Source organism: Jaculus jaculus, chromosome 5, assembly GCF_020740685.1.
Source record: "Jaculus jaculus isolate mJacJac1 chromosome 5, mJacJac1.mat.Y.cur, whole genome shotgun sequence".
NCBI classification, from domain to species: Eukaryota; Metazoa; Chordata; class Mammalia; order Rodentia; family Dipodidae; genus Jaculus; species Jaculus jaculus.
In genome coordinates, this window is record NC_059106.1 from 102164993 (window position 1) to 102183381 (window position 18389).

At 37.9% G+C, this 18389-nt stretch overlaps 1 protein-coding gene and 1 non-coding gene across 22 annotated transcripts in view; one reads left to right on the top strand and one right to left on the bottom strand.

Moving 5' to 3' along the window:
• Sgip1 (SH3GL interacting endocytic adaptor 1) overlaps nt 1-2358 on the top strand; it is a 283674-nt gene extending 281316 nt beyond the window's left edge. For all 21 annotated transcript variants that reach the window (XM_045149379.1, XM_045149373.1, XM_045149371.1 and 18 more), the window contains one exon: nt 455-2358. In XM_045149379.1, the coding sequence (XP_045005314.1) occupies nt 455-477 (23 nt within the window). In that variant the 3' untranslated portion in view covers nt 478-2358. The remainder of the gene's footprint in view (nt 1-454) is intronic.
• A 12940-nt stretch (nt 2359-15298) lies between these two features.
• Nucleotides 15299-15488, bottom strand: LOC123461016. Its single transcript, XR_006637347.1, has one exon. It is a non-coding gene; the product is annotated as a U2 spliceosomal RNA (small nuclear RNA).
• Between the last annotated feature and the right edge of the window lie 2901 nt (nt 15489-18389).

Consider the following 18389-nt stretch of genomic DNA (forward strand, 5'->3'; position numbering starts at 1 on the left):
GGGCCTTGCACATCCAAGTCAAATACTCTACACTCAGCTATGTCCTCCTATTCTAAGTCCTGATTTAATGTCTGCTGTCTTACACCAACATAATTATTAATTATGTACATTTCACTCTTTAAAAAATCACTAACTTGGAAATAAATTATTTGAGCCCCTTTTCCAAAATTAGTTGTACTCTTCTATGTACCAGATCCCCTGATGAATCCTGGAAAAATCCCCCAAAAATCTCTTTAAACCATTTTTCTGTAGAAGTGGGAAGGGCAACTAGAGATGTGAAGAAATAAAAACTAAAAACCTCATTACTATGTATTAATTATATGATGTCATTGTTGCACCCTAAGTGAGCAGTGGTTGGTTCTCAGGGTAGGACAGGATGACTAGGAATATTACCCATGTAATAATCATGTTATTGAGCTAGCAGATAATCTATTACTGTTATTTTGTTTTGCAGGAAAATACTTGGCAGATAACTAATAAAATCTTATGCAAGGATTTGGAGGACCTGTTTACTGGAAAACTGTAGTATGAGAAACAGGTTTTATTCTGGTTTGGTGAATACAAAACAAAAGCTGCATTCGGAGTATATCATCAGCTGGAAAGTTGCTGCCTTTCAGCTATGATTTCCCACACACATGATGACCAGTCCTACAGTATTTACTTCTAGATGATATTGTCAATGGTTTTAAAATGTAATTATTGTATTTGTAAATTGTATTCTCATCCCAGTAAGGCAATTAGACACTTGAATCTTAGCATTTTACCATTACTGAAACAATTGTAATTTAAACTGTGGTATGTAAATTTAGTAGTAGTACTGTTGAATGGCACAATGCTTATGGAGGTAGATTGCATTTTGTCAATATATAAAATTTAAATTATTGATAGCTGTCATAAAGGGGGTGCCACACCTAAAGAAGCTGAGATAGAACCACAAGAAAAAAAATACTTTTCTTCAATCCTGAATATGTTTTACTCTAGTGCTAATAAAAATTCTATCTTCAGAAGCTTAGAGGGTTAAATTTAGAAACTATTTCAAAAAAAAAATTCCAAGGTTACAGCATATTCAAAGGGAAGCATAAATTACCACTTTTTAAAAAGCTTTTTTTTCAAGCTGAAAATTTCATAAAAATGCACACTGTGTAAACAGGGCCTCTTATTTTTATAACTTGTGTAAAAAAGGGAAAGCAATTCATATTTAAAGTTTAAGTATATTAAATTATAATCAAGAGTAAAGATGTTCAAAACTTACTCAGTCCCCCCTTTCTCTACAGTTTAGCAAATGAAGAAATTACTGAATAATAACACTAAACCCAAAATTATAATTTTTAATATTTGAAAACTTTCCATAGCTGAATCAGTTAAAATGTTCAAACAGTGGTTCTGAACAGATAGATGGGTTTCTCTCATCCAACATAGGGGTGGGGAACTCACACTGTGTGTCTTCCTTTCTACCCATAGCAATCAAGTCATTGAGAATCAGAATCTTAGGGGGAAAATTAGTTCCCTCTTTAGATCCAAAAGTAGAAATTTCAATCTCATTATTTATATCTCTTGGGAAGGAAAAATAAGCTTTATAAATGAAACTCTCCTTGTCCAATAAATTTCTTTTGGGATGATTAAGAATCATTGTATAAACCGAATCATTGCTCTTTGGAGGGGATGAAGAGAAGAGTCATGGAGGTTTTCTCACTCTTACAAGGTCAGTCCTGCAGGTCCCAAGTTTTCCACAATTCAGTAGTCTCCATTCCCTACTAAGTTCTGAAAACATCAGTCTTTCTTTAAGCCACAGAAGTTATTTCTGTCATAAAATAATTCCTACTCTATGTTTTACTATTAAATCACTGAAATGAAGTTGTAGTATGTATCATAACTTGTTCTATTTCATTTTATATTCACTCAAATTTGACAAGGAATCTTCAGCCTCTTTGAATTTTAGAATCAAAGTTTTTAAACTTTTAAATTGAGATTGTGACTGGAGAATGTTTACAGTAGAACTTTATAAATGAACATTTGTACTCTCCAGTCAATGCTTGCTACCAAAAAAATGTCCAAAAGTATCTATTTTGCCCTGGGAGAATCTTACTATTGACTCACCAAAGCAGCCTGGTGTTGAAGGTTTTTGAACAAACTATTTATTTGCTTATTTTATGTTTGATTTTGAAAACAAAATAGAGGAATATAAAATTTTGAATCTTATGAAACATGGGAAAATTTTAAATATTCAAACAAATGGAGAGTAAGAAGCAGAAACAGACTTGTCCAGCATTTAACTATAAAATGTTTTTAAGTAATCTATTCATGGAAAAATATTAAATATTAATACAAAGCATATTAAAATAAAAAATATAAATGTTATTGGTTCTCATTGGTTCTCATGTTTTCCTCTTTATATTTTATTTTATATAAATTTTGAATGACTTAGTAATTAAGTACAAGGTTTTTTCCCAAAAAATAATTTTGTTTATATTGTAAGAATATAATTAAAATATAGATTTTAATAGTCTCTTAGATTATATAAGTGTTTCCAGGAACTAAATTCAAAACTATGAAGAAATCCTATGATCTCATAATTGATCTTTATGAAACAGAGTTGGAATTAGTGATTTCATAATTATTAAACCTTGAATAACCAGAACCTCAGTAGGAAGTATATCCCTTACTGTTTAGATAATAGTTCAAATAATAACACCATAACCTCATATCAGGGAATAAGCTTTTTTAATATTGTATGTTAAAATGTCCTTTAAACATATATCTACAGTATTATAGAATAAGAATCCATGTTCCAAAAAATAATCCCCAAAATGCGAAAGTCTTGGTTATCAAAAACATACCAAGTTTTGTTTTCTATGCCCAAACAAAATAGATTAGTTCAAGGTCAGGCAATTTTCAGTATAGTGAGTTAAAATAAGATAACATCCTGGCTAGCCAGAACACTAGTTCTAGAAGACTATGATTCTCAAAGACTGCTTTGTCAGGGTAGAAAGTATAAGTAATATAATTTTATTTTATTTTGGCAACATGAATAGTTTGTTTTCTTCTTCAAATAAATCCAATATTTTCATGAAATTTCAAAAAGTAATTCTTATTAGTAGTGTGTAGTTACTAAGAGTCAAAATTTAAATATTTCTTAAGTTCTATTTGATACATCTATGACCAAAAGGAAAATTCACTGCATGGTGTTTGGAACCATATTTTCTCTCTTAAAGAAAGAGAGAAACATTCCAAATGACTTAGAATGAATAGAAAGTGAAAGTACAGATGTTCTTTTGAAGATTTTTGTTTGTTTGTTTAAATATTTTTTATTTATTCACTTGAGAGAAACAGAGAGAAAAAGGCAGACCAAGAGAGTAACTGGGCATGCCAGGACCTCCTGCCAATGCAAATGAATTTTACATGTTTGAGCCATTTTGTACATCTGGCTTTACATGGGTACTTGGGGAATCAAGCCTAGGCTATCAGGTTTTACAAGCAAGCACCTTTAACTGTGAGTCATATCTCCAAACCTACTTTTATTTTAAGTACCTTTTCTCACTCTGAATTCACAAAATATTGGGAATTTTCATTTTAAATTACAATCCTTTCAAGTGAGCAAATTACATTTGCTGTACTATTAGCTTGGATGACTCATTGCCCTGTCATCTTTAAAGAGGATAGAACTGTGGACAGTTCTAAGCTTTCCTTACCAATGTTAGGCAAAACATTTCTAAGCAAGGAAGGAAGGGGCTTCTCCAACAGCTTAAATACAATAATGGCCACACATAAATGAGCTATAAATGTCTCCCAAGGCTGACAATTATGACTCTTCTTTACCCAGATAAACTACCTTTTCAGACTTTATGAGGGGAAAAAAACTGTCCACTCACAGTAATTGTCTGATGAGCAATAAAAGCAACAATACACTTATGTGGTGGTCTTGTCATTACAGCAGTATATTAAATCCTTAAAATATCAAAAAAAATTGTAAAGACTCCTTTCAGTTCCTGTTTTACCAATGGTGATGTTGGAGCTTAGGCAGATTAATTCCCCCAAAGTACACAACAGCCAGCAGCAGCTGGCACCTGTTGACTGAAGAGGAAGCTCCTTGCTGCTTCACTTGGCCTATTTTGGGGGTGGCAGGGAGGGAATGTATTTTATTTTACAATACACATCCTATTTAGATGCCAAGGTAGAAGATACTATGAAAATTTATCATTCAGAGGATTAAGAAGGGAAAACCCAGTAAGAAGTTATGTTCAAAGAACCAGAATTTCTCAAAGGATGGTATGGGATCACTTGTCTTGGCCATAAAAGGACAAATGATCAAAAGTCACCATTATATCCACAGAACCTAGACAGCCTAAATGTTTTCATTGAACTCATGGTCTCTTTTTTTATTTATTTTTTTCAGTATAAATGTTTATTCTGTGCCATTTTTATATATTTATTTTTCTTTTCACAATTTTTATTAACACTTGCCATGATTATAAAAAATACCCCATGATAATACCCTCCCTCTCCACCACACACTTTCCCCTTTGCAATTCCATTATCCATCATATTACCTCCCCATCTCAATCATTGTACTTACATATATACAATACCAAACTATTAAGTACCCTCCTCCCTTCCTTGCTCTTCCCTTTATATCTCCTTTTTAACTTACTGGCCTCTGCTACTAAATATTTTCATTCTCACACAGAAACCCAATCATCTGTAGCTAGGATCCACATATGAGGGAGAACATGTGATGCTTGGTTTTCTGGGCCTGGGTTACCTCACTTAGTATAATCCTTTCCAGATCCATCCATTTTTCTGCAAATTTCATAACTTCATTTTTCTTTACCGATGAGTAGAACTCCATTGTATAAATGTACCACATCTTCATTATCCACTCACCAGTTGAGGGACATCTAGGCTGGTTCCATTTCCCCGCTATTATAAATTGAGCAGCAATAAAAAAAAAGTTTTGTTTATTTTATTTAGTTATTTGAGAGCTACAGACAGAGAGAGAAAGAGGGAAAGACAGAGAGAGAGAATTGGTGTGCCAAGGCTTTCAGCCACTGCAAACGAACTCCAGACGCGTGCACCCCCTTGTGCATCTGGCTAACGTGGGTCCTAGGGAATCGAGCCTCGAACCTGGGTCCTTAGGCTTCACAGGCAAGCACTTAACCACTAAGCCATCTTTCCAACCCATCATGGTCTCTTAATAATAATGGAATTTGGGAGTATGGATATTGAGGCACCCAAAAGCTGAAAATTGTTGACCTAATAGGTCTCAAAGGTCCTCATTTCTTGACTGACAGCAGACTTAATCATTAATTTCTAAGGTAAATACAATTTTTCTAGTCTCTTCCCCCCCCCCAGTTTGGTCTACTTGGCTAATAAATGTCCCCTTCCTTGAAGCCCTCCAGCCTGTGAATTGACTTTATTTTGTAGGCTCTTGACTTTATAATAGACTAACCTTATTCCAAAAGAATTATATCAATTGTTCTTAAATATTTTTAAAAATAATCACACATTTTCCATTAAAGCTGAATGATACAGTAAAATATGCAAATATCTACTGAAGAGATGAGTTTGAGTGTCTTGTTTAACTTTCTTTTCCCCAAAATAGGATATGCTTGAGTAAAGTTCCATTTAGTCTTAATGTACTCATTTTGCCACATGACTTGTCTGATCAGCAACTTCTAAAGACTGAAAGCAGGATTTTTGATAATATCAAAGTAAGGGTAAGATCTAAATATAACTTATACTATTAATAAGGAAATATGATGGTTCCATTAAATGAAATAAATGAATCAAATTGTTGGTATGAGTGAACAAATCACTCCAAGTTATACTGATGAAGTAAATTGTTCCAATGACTCTTCCCACCCCCTTACTTATCCCTTGAAGTTTTACAGTAATTTTCTTGAGGGTTTTGGTTAGGTTGGGTTTGTTCACTTGACAAACAGCATATAAATCCTTCCCCTCACTCATGACTAAACATGGCTACTTTTATATTACTTTTTATCCATAGAATGATGAATAAAAATGTGACAGGACTACATTGCTTTAAGTCCCCAAATATTAAAAGCAGGCAAGAATGATAGGCTTGCCTTTCTCTAACATCATTTCTCCGATGCTCAGACATTTTTGCAGGCCAGAGTCACATTGTTAATATTCAGTTGAAATCTAGGTCTCCTTAATGGAGTATCGGGTTAATCTCAGGTCAGTTGAGTTGACCTTGGCAAGTCTTCCTGAATAGCCACCATGTATATAGTACTGAGTTTCATCCTAGAGTAGTGCTGCAAGGCAAAAGCATGAGTTTGATCACATTTCCCATGGTGTAATATTAATTTATTCTCAAGGTCCAACTTCTAAAGCTACTTTTCCTTTGATGTATAATATACATCAAAACATTCTGACTTCTTCCTTCTATCTTTAGAGTACATTTTCCATGCATCTTTAACTTTGTAAGAAAAAAATGTTTCAGTAGAAAGGATAGTAGTTTTAAATGTCATGTAATGTTTTAAAGAAAAGTCAAAGAAATTTCAAATGTACCCATAAATATTCCAGTATTTTTTAAATCACATTTAGTTTTCCTGGTATAGGAAAGAAATGTTCGCTGTGCACTGAGAACTCATGATCCTATGCCATAGTCCTCACCAAATGGGGCATTGGCAATAGCTCTTATTGTTTTCATGAAATTTAAAGTCATGGGATGCAAAGAGGATACATTTTGTTTCTAAGCATACCTTGGAAAACTTTGGGAAAGTTTTCTTTTAATACTAATTTATCATTTTTTCAATAACAGCCAATGATATAACCAGGAATGCTTTGCAAAGATGCTTCTAAGATTTTGTTTTTATTTTAAGAGAATTTCTACCATTTCAAATGAATCATCTTGTTATAGGAATTAATGAGTCAATGAGAATAATCAGGCAAGATCCACTTCAGAGAAAGGAAAAGAGCCTTTATACAGTCACGGACCTCTGCAGGCTAATGCCAAAAACCTGACAGAGGCCCTGAACTCAGCTTGTGCTGGACTTACATACCTCTTACAATCCTTTGTCTGAATTCTCCTGTGTGTAGAGAGGAGAGAGATTTACATCCATCAGTGTAGGGTTTTGTCAAATAAGATTAAGTACAGGCAGCTGTCTCCTGAGATAAACTAGTTATATATTGTCCAAAGAGGTCAGGCTCAGAGTCACAGAATTCTTGTTACCTACCATCAGAAGAATATTCCCCACTGCAGTTTCTGATGAGGGAAGTACAACATCTATCACTCCACTAGAAGTCCTAGGTACATTTGCATTTCTTATAAATACATTGATTATATTCCATCTAAACTAATATAAGCTAGAATCATTAAATATGTGGTATTCCTTCAATAATCTGTGTTCAATGGTATCTTTTAGTCAATTTTAACTTTTGTTAAATACTCATAACCAAATATCAAAATTGTTCTGGCATATTGTCTTGAAGAAATTGACTCATGATAGACTGATACTGATAGCCTCTTTACATAGCTTATTAAAAATTAAATGAAGATCATTTTTGTTAGAGCTGACAATAATGCACTGCTCAGCACAGATTTTTCAGGGCTTCTTTTAAGGAGCATTTTAAAGTATTATTTTTACTTTATTTTTGCAACTCAGGGTTTGATTTCTTTACATAAAATTAACACTTATTTAGAAATTTTTGGTAAATCATTAGAGAAAAGTGACATTTACATTTCTCTAAATATGGTACAACTTTTAATCCATTCATAGTGTGTGAATTAGCTGGAAGACACTTCATATATAAGTTGATATTTCAGTGAGTGAATATATCATGCATATATTAATTGCATTTGATTTATTCAACCTTGTATTACTCTACTGGCACTTTTTCTGAGAAAACAATTGCATCATCACCTTAGACTACTTTAAAGATATACCAAATGATTGTCACAGGTTACTGTCCCCAGAGACAAAGCTTGATATTCATTCCTTTATGAGTTACTAGAATGATTGTGAAAACTGAGTTGATTCTGTGAGTCAGTGTTTAATGATTTCTTCTTAAATCAGTATCTGTGAAAGAGTGCCTTCTCTCTGTCTCTAACACACACTCTCTCTCTCTCCCTCTCTCTCTCTATCTCTCTCTCTCCCTCCCTCCCTCCCTCCCTCCTTCTCCCCTTCCTTCCCTTGCCCCTTTCTCCTTTTCCCTCCCTTCTTCACTTCCTTTTTTCCTTCTCTCTCTTTCCCACACTCTTTTATTTTCAGTCAAATGGAATTAGAAAATTGCTGCTGTGAATCATTTTTCTTAAAAGTGCTAAGAGAGTTGGGACAATGATGTGTTAATGTTACCAATGTGCAGAGCAATACTGAAGGCCATGCAGTCATTGTAGAGCTGATTTTTAAGCTGTTTGAATACTATTGTGTTTTCAATTGAAAGGAGTTTTTATTTGTTCTCATCTGTATAAATAAAATGGTAAATTTTAGTTTTCATTCCTACTAAGTAGCCATGGATTTTTAGTCTTCTGTAACAATAAGGAACTAGGAAAGAATTTTGATGTGCTTTTAAATGCAATGAAATCCAGTTAGTTAAGGAGATTCTGTCACTGGGTACTTTGACCTGGTAGTGGCCTTTATAGAAAATTCTCTGTGGTCTATGCAGGAAAAGGATGCTGGATTTACTTGCAAGCCTGTACTGAGTACATAATCACACAAAATATTTTAGGCAGGAAATATTTGCAAAAGGAATTGGGGATTAAAATTGACAAGATATATTTTAAATTTAGCCTATATGTTGTCTTTTCTACATGCTCAGGTCAGCCAAATGCCCTGGCAGCCCTTACAGCCCAGGCTGTGACAAGGTTCTGCTTCCTGCTCACTGGGAGAAACCCAGCATAGCAGGCCAGGCTGGCTTCCTCATGGAACTACAGCCCGCTTTCTGCTGGGCAAGAGTGACTGCTGGTGTATATCCAGATAGCTGAAGACAGTAAATTTGAGACCATCTTAATGTTACTTGCCTTATAAGTTAGTGGAAGCGTGTATATCACTTTTTGTAACTAATGATTTCTATAAATATTTTTTCTTCATAATTTTCCCAGTCACCAATTTCACAAAATCTTGAATATGCAATTACTTACCATGATGATTTCCTGCAAATAGGGTTCTTGCTTCAGAATAAAGTTTAATTCTGTGTGAGGATGTTGCCATTGAAATGTGATGTGTTTTTTTTCTGAAAAATAAATGAAAATATGACAATAAATTGAATTGTGAACATTTTTATTGCCAGCCTCTTACAATTTTATCTGCATTTCTGTAAATTTTCATTGCCTACTTAGGGAAAATTTTGTGAACACAAACAAGGTCTGTCAAAGAAAAGTCACGAATCTCAGCTCGATAATTTAGCAATAGACCTGTGTATGCTACATTGATAGTTTTCTATGACATTGACAGTTTTCTATGTCGTTATCTTTTAAAGACTGATTTAACATGGTCCCTGTATGATCAGATTCAACGCTCCCTGTATGAGCAGATTCAATGCGATAACATTTATCACTTAGCACCTCCTACCTAGCTCAGTAGGTAGTGAGAAATCCTTTCCTGTTCTTTGCGTGAAGTGGATGATGATGAGCCCAGAGCTTGAAAGTTCTTATGCTAGACCCACACTCTGGGCAACCCCAATGAGTCTCTTCAAGGAGCCTGCATCAGCTCAGTGCTTGTGAGCCATATCCTCTCTCTCTACTCTCAGTAACTGCAGTGGTCCCACAGGATGGGGGTGGGAAAGAAGTAGGGATTTGCTTTTTGTGGGGCAGGAGATGGTTAATGACATTACATGGGGCTACTCAAACGGTTTGCACTTCCAAGATTCTTAAACTTGATAACCTTGACTAGGCTGGGAAGTCTGTTAGGAAGTGCAGGAGCCTGATCTGAAAGGAACATACCTTTGTTAACACAGTGGAATGAAACCAAGCTGGAGGGGCTGGAGAGATGGCTTAGTGGTTAAGCGCTTGCTCAATTCCCCAGGACCCACTTTAGCCAGATGCACAAGGGGGCGCAGGCATCTGGAGATCGTTTGCAGTGGCTGGAGGCCCTGGCGTGCCCATTCTCTCTCCCTCTTTCTCTTTCTCTCTCTCTCTCTCTCTCTCTCTCTCTCTCTCTCTCTCTCTCTCTCTCTCTCTCTCTCTCTCTCTCTCTCTCCTTCTTTCCCTCTCTGTCACTCTCAAATAAATAAATAAAAATGAACAAAAAAAAATTTAAAAAAAAACCAAGCTGGAGCTAAACTGGTGTAGGGCATCTGACAAATGCCAGAAATGCCAGCTGTCCATCATTTCTATCATCAGCTCCTGTGCCTTAGAGGAGCCCGAGTGGTAAGGGCTGGGCAGAAACACACTAGAGGGGCTCTCCTGTAGCAGGAGGTGACATGGGATCCTTCCCAGCTCCAGAGTGGCTCCCAGGCCCACCTAGCTGTGAGTGGGCAGGCAGTGTGGTGATGATTGAGGAAGTCGGCCAGGAGGCCAGGGGTGTGCGAGTGTACAAAATTGGCACACCCACGATCTGAGGCCTCTCTCTCTGCTGAGAAATGCCCTACCTTGGCTATGCCCTTTCTACCCCCTCTGCCTTATCCTTCCCTTCCTCAACTAATAAGAAAACATGGCCCCAAATTTGGGAACTGGAAATAAGCCTCCAGCCCGCCTTGTCTACAAAGATGATACCCAACCCAGAGCCTGATAGCCCAACTCAGAGCCTGGCAGCAGGGTCATCTCTCAAGCCTAAGCAGTGCAGGTCTCCATCAGTCTCCTGGTGACCAGCTACCTCCCTGGGGACCTCCACGGGTTCCATCTGGGACCTGTGGGGGGGGGAGGGGAATCATTGGCGGCTGCCTGCAGAGCTGCTTTGGAACCCGCGAAGGTCTGTGTCTGGGACTCTGGAACCAACCTACTGTATGTGTGTTAGTGTGCACTCATGTGTGTCCACATACCTTCTACACATACAGAGGTGCTCACGCACAAGCACAGAAGAAGGTTCTCACACAAATGTAGGCGCACACTTGGGTTTTCACACTTATGTAAAGACATATGGAAGTGCAAACATCTCCTGGTGCTCACACTCACAAAATGCTTACATGCACAAGCACACTTGGAGGTGCTTAGCTATACATAGACACAGACACACATGGAGGTGCACAGATGCAATCACAGATGGGGACAGCCAGTTCAACCATAGAAGGCACCCACATGTTGGGAAAAGGGGTCTCCTTTCTTGCTTTCTGGAAGGAAGGAATTCAATCAAGAGCCGCAGACAGTTTAAGTAGTTTATTGCCCCAGCCAAGGAAACGAGGGGAAAATTAACCTAAATGAAAAAAGACAAACAAACACAAGAAGGAGACCATGCTAGATGTTTGTCAAGGCCTTGAGAGTTTATTCTTACATGTAGGTTTATATAGGGTTGTAGGGGGAAGGGGATGTGGTCAGGGCAAGGAGTTATAGGAGGAAGGGGACGTGCCAAGGTAAGGAGTTGTCAGGAAACCTAGAGGGAATGTAATTAGGTGTTCATCTAATCTTGCCTCAATGGCTTCACATCCTGACCATAAACTGGCCTTTCTAAAGATAAGATTCTGTAGGCAGTCTGCTGACTGATGTTCCAGAAGTACCTAACAGAAAGCTGGATGGACCAGCTTTCTGAGTAATGAGTCAGCTTATGAGCAGAACCAGGCAAAATGGAGAGGCTTTTGCTCTATGGCTCCCAATATCTCCTCCCTTCTTTTATACAAAAGAGGGGGAGGCCCGCTATTCAGCAGTGGGCTGCAATGCCTTTGTTTCTTCATCAGCTACCGACAGCAATATATATATATATATATATATTCAGCCAAGTGTACAATCCCCTGGTAGTTGAATATTAGGTGAGGAAGTAGAAACTGAACTTGCTATATGGCGGTTTCTGTTAACATGGCCAAGTTTTGATTCATAGCTCCCAACATCTCCTCCCTTCTTTTATACAAAAAGAGGGGGAGGCCCACTTTGCAGCGGTGGGCATTAACCAACTGGGGGAGTAGGGATCCGACTCCTCCTGTGGGATGTATATTTCCCATAATCTTTGGCCCTTGGTACCTTTTGGGGAGGGGAGGCAGGGCCTATGTGGCCGGAGAGCGAGGCATGGCCTTAGTGATAACAGTTATGGTACCAATCTCCATGTAAGTCAGGTTTTTGTCTCAGGGAATTCAGAAGTGGTCAGATAGGGACCTTCCCTTGCAGTGCTTTGCCTCGCACCCATGTTGGTGCCCATATCACACTCACTTTATTGTGAGCTGATATGCATAGGTCTGAATCCTATACAGCTCCTAAAGGAGGGGTAGCTATTTGGCCAAGACAGGTAGACCACAGTAATAGCAGAGGTATAGAGGACAGCGGTATAGTAAATAAGTACAGAATGTAAGATAAAGGGAGAGTGACAGCTGCAGGTGGTAGGTCTTCAGTGGCAAAGCCTCGATCCACTAGCTCCAGTCTGTGATAATGGACCTGTAAAGGCTGCACCTTAATGGCTTTAATATGTTGATATATAAAAGACATGATTTTAATTATAATAATGGGTCCAATTATGAGTGAGAGGATTAAGATAAGTAGAGGTCCTTCCAGCTTTGTCCTGTTAGGGAAAAAAAGGAGATTCAGGGAAGTGTTTCTTCCCTGGATATGTGATATGTCACTGGAGGATCATCAGCTTGTTTTACAAGTCTCTCTGGAAGCCATCTCGCAGCATTTTCTTTGGTGTCAGACAAGCATACTGGTCCTCAGCCCCAAATGAGTACTAGGTCTGGGCCATTCCATTTTAAAGTTAAAGGATCTTTCCACATGGCTTTGGCAAAGGTATTTTTCGTATTCGTGTGCCAAAAGTGATCAGCAGCTGAATTTCCCTGAGTATCAAGGGTTAAAAAGTTTAGGACAAACAAGGCATGATGAAGGATATTTCTTGGAGAGCCTTTTATGGGATATAAATCCCCCGTTTTTAACTTTTGGAGGGTAAGTGGACCCAGAAGAGGGCCCCCCCTGCCAGAAACACCCCACTGTGTGTAAAGTCAGTGGCACAAATGACCAGGAGAAGAGGCTTTTTATAAGAGATAAAAGTGACTCTTTGGCTCAGAATTGTAGCCTCCACTATCTTCAGGGCCTCTAAAATTTACCACAGGTAAACTAAATGTAAAATGTTGATGAAGAGTGTAAGGGAATTGTAAAAAAGCAATCCTTTAGGTCAATAATGATTTTACAATATCCTGCAGGAATTGTTACTGGAGTGGGGAGGCCTGGTTGTAGGGCCCCCATAGCTACCATGGCGTATTAATTTCTCTAAGGTCCTGGAGCAATCTCCATTTTCCAGACTTTTTCATTATAACAAAGATAGGAGTATTCCAAGGAGAGGTGGTAGGTTCAATATGGCCTGCAGCAAGTTGTTCCTGCACTAACATTGTGGCTGTAGCTAATTTCAGAAGTTAAGGGCCATTTATACATTTAAGGTACTTTTTTTTAATCTTTGGTTACACATTTCTCTCTGAGTGTTTAAGACCATGCAGATAGCCAAAAGTTAATTAAGGATTAATTTTAGAGGTCATTAATGGCTCTCCAAAGAGACTTTAGAGACACAGGAATAGCCCCATAGTTTACTGGTGTCTTGCCTGTTAGGATGAGTCAGGGCCATGCTGGCCAACTAATTTTCCCTTCTTTGGGAAGTCAGGAGGGCCGATTGTTCCTCAATTGTGACTCTCCTGTTTTAGGATGTACACCAATTTTGTTTGGGTCTCCATATCCTCCCTGCTCAGGAAGACAGGTGACTTACCAGGGGGCCAGTGCAGAAGTGTCCCATCATCTCCAGTGGCCTCATGACATGGGAGTACAGGCCAAAATATTGATACTTTTTACTCTAATGATTCCAGTTGGCTTTGGCTTATACATAGGTGATTAACACAATCAGAAAGGAAGTTACATCAGCCTGGATGTATGTACATATAGAGCACATTTGATTACTGAAATAGACTTAGTTAAAGAATGGCACAAGGGGGCTGGAGAGATGGCTTAGCAGTTAAGCGCTTGCCTGTGAAGCCTAAGGACCCCGGTTCGAGGCTCGGTTCCCCAGGTCCCACATTAGCCAGATGCACAAGGGGGCCCACGCATCTGGAGTTCGTTTGCAGTGGCTGGAAGCCCTGGTGCGCCCATTCTCTCTCTCTCTCCCTCTGTCTTTCTCCCTATCTCTGTCACTCTCAAATAAATAAATAAAAAATGAACAACAAAAAAAAAAAAAAAAGAATGGCACAAGGGCTTCTAAAATCATTTTGTCCTATCTTTAAATTTTTTGTTGTATTGTGGCAGCATAAGCCATATATCTGAGGCATAGGGAGTAGGCACATCTCACATTTTAAATATCTAACATTTATAAATATAGGCAGAACCTGTTACCAGTCTTGAAAACAGTACCAATTGATTTATAAACTTAACTAATTTAACCTAGAAATTATCAGAAAAGAACAAGTAAGACAGTATAAGGTCTTAGCACCTGTGTGAAAACATCTCTGATTAGTTCAGATACCTGTGTGGGTATAAATTACCCAGAGAATATTGGAAACAGAGCCATGGAGCTTGAATTTCATATATATATATATGAAGATAGATAGATAGATAGATATTTTCAGATCAGGACCATTGTTTGAGCATGAGGCTGTACCCTAAAGGAAGGAATATGTCTTAAGAGTTAATTTTGTGATAAGCACTGGACTTAAGATGTAAAAATTGAGACAGTTACTTTACATACAATAGAGTAGAATTTGGTCTTTTCTGAGCCAAAATAGTTAACTGAATATTAATATAACCACTGATAAAAAAATTTTGAAAGAAAAAACATTATTTGACAACCAATGATTTTGGCTTAAACTTGATAGCTATTGATTTTATGTACCACAGAAAGTTTTTTTTTAATTTTTATTTATTTCTTTTTTAAGAAATTTTTATAAACATAAAACAATTTTATGTTTTCCCCATGACTTAAATTTGATAAAACTTAAGCAAGCTATCCCAACATAATTTACCCTGAAAATTAGTAGTTTTTTTTTTTTCTTAAAGTTTGTAAACAGTTTTAAAACCTTTAATTTTAGGCATGGTGTTTAGGTTTGGCCTGAAAATTTCTTTTTTTTTTTACATCTGCACACCTTTATTTATATACTTTAACATTCTTATCTAAGTACCACTCAAAAGGCATTTTTAACAAGTACTCATTGAAAAATTCCTTCCCAGTTCCTTCAATTCATCTCATCCCATCATTAATTATCTTTTCTTTCTTTTTTTTTTTTTATTCCCCCGAGGGGGTGCACCATTCCTGGAAGTACTGCAATACCAGGTTGATGCATGGAGTGGACAGAGCAAGCTCCTATTCCAACTCCAAGCTCAAAAATCCATTTAATATGTTGTCCTCGGATAGAGGACGTATCAGATATTAAACTGATAAGAACAGATACTACACTTGATCTTAGCCAAAAGGGTGAGAAGCAATTATCTTTCTTATAAGGCTATTAAAAATTTACACCAAATTGATTAATCCTATTACTAAAAAGAAAGCAGTCTTAATACAATTTTATATCATTAATACCACTAACACACTTGGAAATGATTTTATTAGGAGTAACTAAGGCAAATTGTGTCGTTATCTTGAGGCAGGCTGGCTTAGAAGTCAGATCAGTTGCCTCCTCCTTTTAAGTAACAGGACATTACAATCTTTTTTTAAATATCTGACAAATTATAAGTTACCTCTTTAGAGGAAGTTTTGTTGTTTTTAATAATCCTCTATGTAAGGTGAACTTGATCTAGAACAAATATCTGGCAAATTTACCCCTGCAAAAGACATTTAATTTTTTCTTTTTAATTTTTATGCTTAGGTCTTTGCTTTCCTTGAAATGGTTCTCTAGAAGAGAAAGGAATGTCACCTGCATCTGTCTCATCTCTTTAGTCACAAACAGTCACAAACATGACACAACTAGCAAGCACAATGAGCACACATAAACACATACACACACACATAAAAAGAACAAGTCCTCCTGATAAAATAAAAAAAAAATTGCTTAAAGAACTTGAAGCAGTCTCAATTCCTTGTGCCTTTAAAATATCTTTTACTATGGCAATTAGCTCCTTTTTACTCTTTGTTAAATCTTTCTTTTTTTTTTTTTTTTTTCTTAACCCATGTTCCTTGTGTCTTGAGAGAAGTTTTAAGCCCTTCAACAATTTATGCTTACTTAGGGTCTGTCTCATGATAGAAAAGGAAAGAGGAGAAACAGCAAGACCAGAGGGCAACATTCCAGGTCGGAGAACCGGCATGGGGGTTCCCCAATGGGCCTGACGTGAGCCTGACCACAATTTTAAGAACTGGCAGCTGCTCTAAGAGCATCTACTGGCTGTTGCATACCCAGTTTTGTTGATAGGAAGAGGCTAGATAGGAGGTCTTTGCCAACGCCTGAATGGGCTGTCGAGATTCACACAGGGATCTAGGGGCCTTCAGCCAATGCCAGATGGTAGCCCTGGCCAAGAGGCTTCAGTTGCCCTGTCGCTATGCTGCAATTCCACACAATGGTGCCAACTGAAAGTAAAAGGAGGAAGAGAAGTGCAAAAAGGAAATCCCATAGTTCTTGTGTCTTGAAAATCTGACTCAATAGTCTTTACTTTAATTGCCTAAAATTCGTCGCTTACTTCATACGGATCAGTTTCACAGGTGGGTTTCTTTGTGTTGATCACTGTGTGGGTCTGTATTACAGGTGAATTGCCTGTAGTGACCTCTATGCTCACCCCTCCAGTGGGATGGCAGTCTAATGGCTGGGACAGCCGTCCACTTGAGCAACGTTCAGGTCTTTCTTTGTACCTTGTGCCCCATATTGGGCCCATTTGCCCCGGCCAGCAGGGAGTCAAACAAGGAAATGAGGAGAAAATTAACCTGAATGAAAAAAGGCAGACAGACACAAGACGGAGACCATGCTAGATGTTTGTCAAGGCCTTGAGAGTTTATTCTTACATGTTGGTTTATATAGGGTTTTAGGGGGAAGGGGATGTGGTCAGGGCAAGGAGTTGTCAGGAAACCTAGAGGGGATGTAATTAGGTGTTCATCTAATCTTGCCTCAATGGCTTAACATACTTACTGCACCAGGCTTCACATCCTGACCATAAACTGGCCTTTGCAAAAGATAATATTCTGTAGGCAGTCTGCTGACCAACATTCCAGAAGTACCTAACAGAAAGTTGGATGGACCAGCTTTCTGAGTAATGAATCAGCTTATGAGCAGGCCCAGGCAAAATGGAGAGGCTTTTGCTCTATGGCTCCCAATATAGGTTGGCATATTTCTTTCTTCATCTATATTTTTGTCAGCAATCTCCACTGGTAAATTGTTTTTGTTTGTGCTTTTGGTTTTCAAGGTAGGGTTCCAATCTAGCCTGGGCTGACATGTAATTCACTGTATAGTCTCAGGATGGCCTTGAACTCACAGCAATCCTCCTACCTCTGCCTACTGAGTGCTGGGATTAAAGGCATGTGCCACCATGCCTGGCTGGTAAATTTTAACTTTGTTTTTCACCTAAACAATTTATAATGATAGAGATGCCTGTAACTAGCATTTGTTGAGCCCTTATCATGTTCCTCAGTTGTGACTCTGACCTGTAACAAGTTGTCAAGCAAGAGCCAATGACCAAGTATGGTATGTAGACTATTTGAGTTATAAGTATAAGAAAAATCAAAAGGACATCAATATTTTTTGGAATATGAAACCTAGAAGAATTCCAAGTCTCACTGTCCAAATATAAAGTGTTATAGAGCACAGCCATGTGTGCTAGCTGTATTCTCTCCCAACAGCAGCAGAAGCATGTGACAGCAGTAGAAAGACAGGGCCTAGAGCTGGAAAGGTGGCTCAGCAGGTATCGTGCTTACCACAGAAGTATGAGGGCCTGCATTTGAATCCCCAGCACCTATGGAAAAAGCCAGGTATAGCAGCAAGGGCCTGCAATCCCAGAAAAAGGGGGGTGAAGAAAGGAAGATCCCTGGGGCTTAATAGCAAACGAGTCTAGCCAAATGGGTGAGGCTCAGGCCAATGAGAAACTGTAAAAAAAAAAAAAAAAAAAGGAAAGAAATTAAGGAAGATGCAAACACCAACTTGTGACCTTTATGCACACTTGTGTTCATGCACTCATGATCACACATCACACATGAACACACACCAAATGAAAAGAAAAAAAAAAAAAAAAAAGCACAAGCCCAGCAAAGCAAAACTCACTCTTTGTCATCTTCCAAAAATGTTTTCCAGCTCCTCCTCTGTGAGGCAGGGGCATGTGTGAGCCCCACTTGATGACAAAAGAGCAACAGCCAGTAGGTTGAGGCTCCACAAGCCAGAATTATCTTAGCAAAGAGACTTTATTAGCT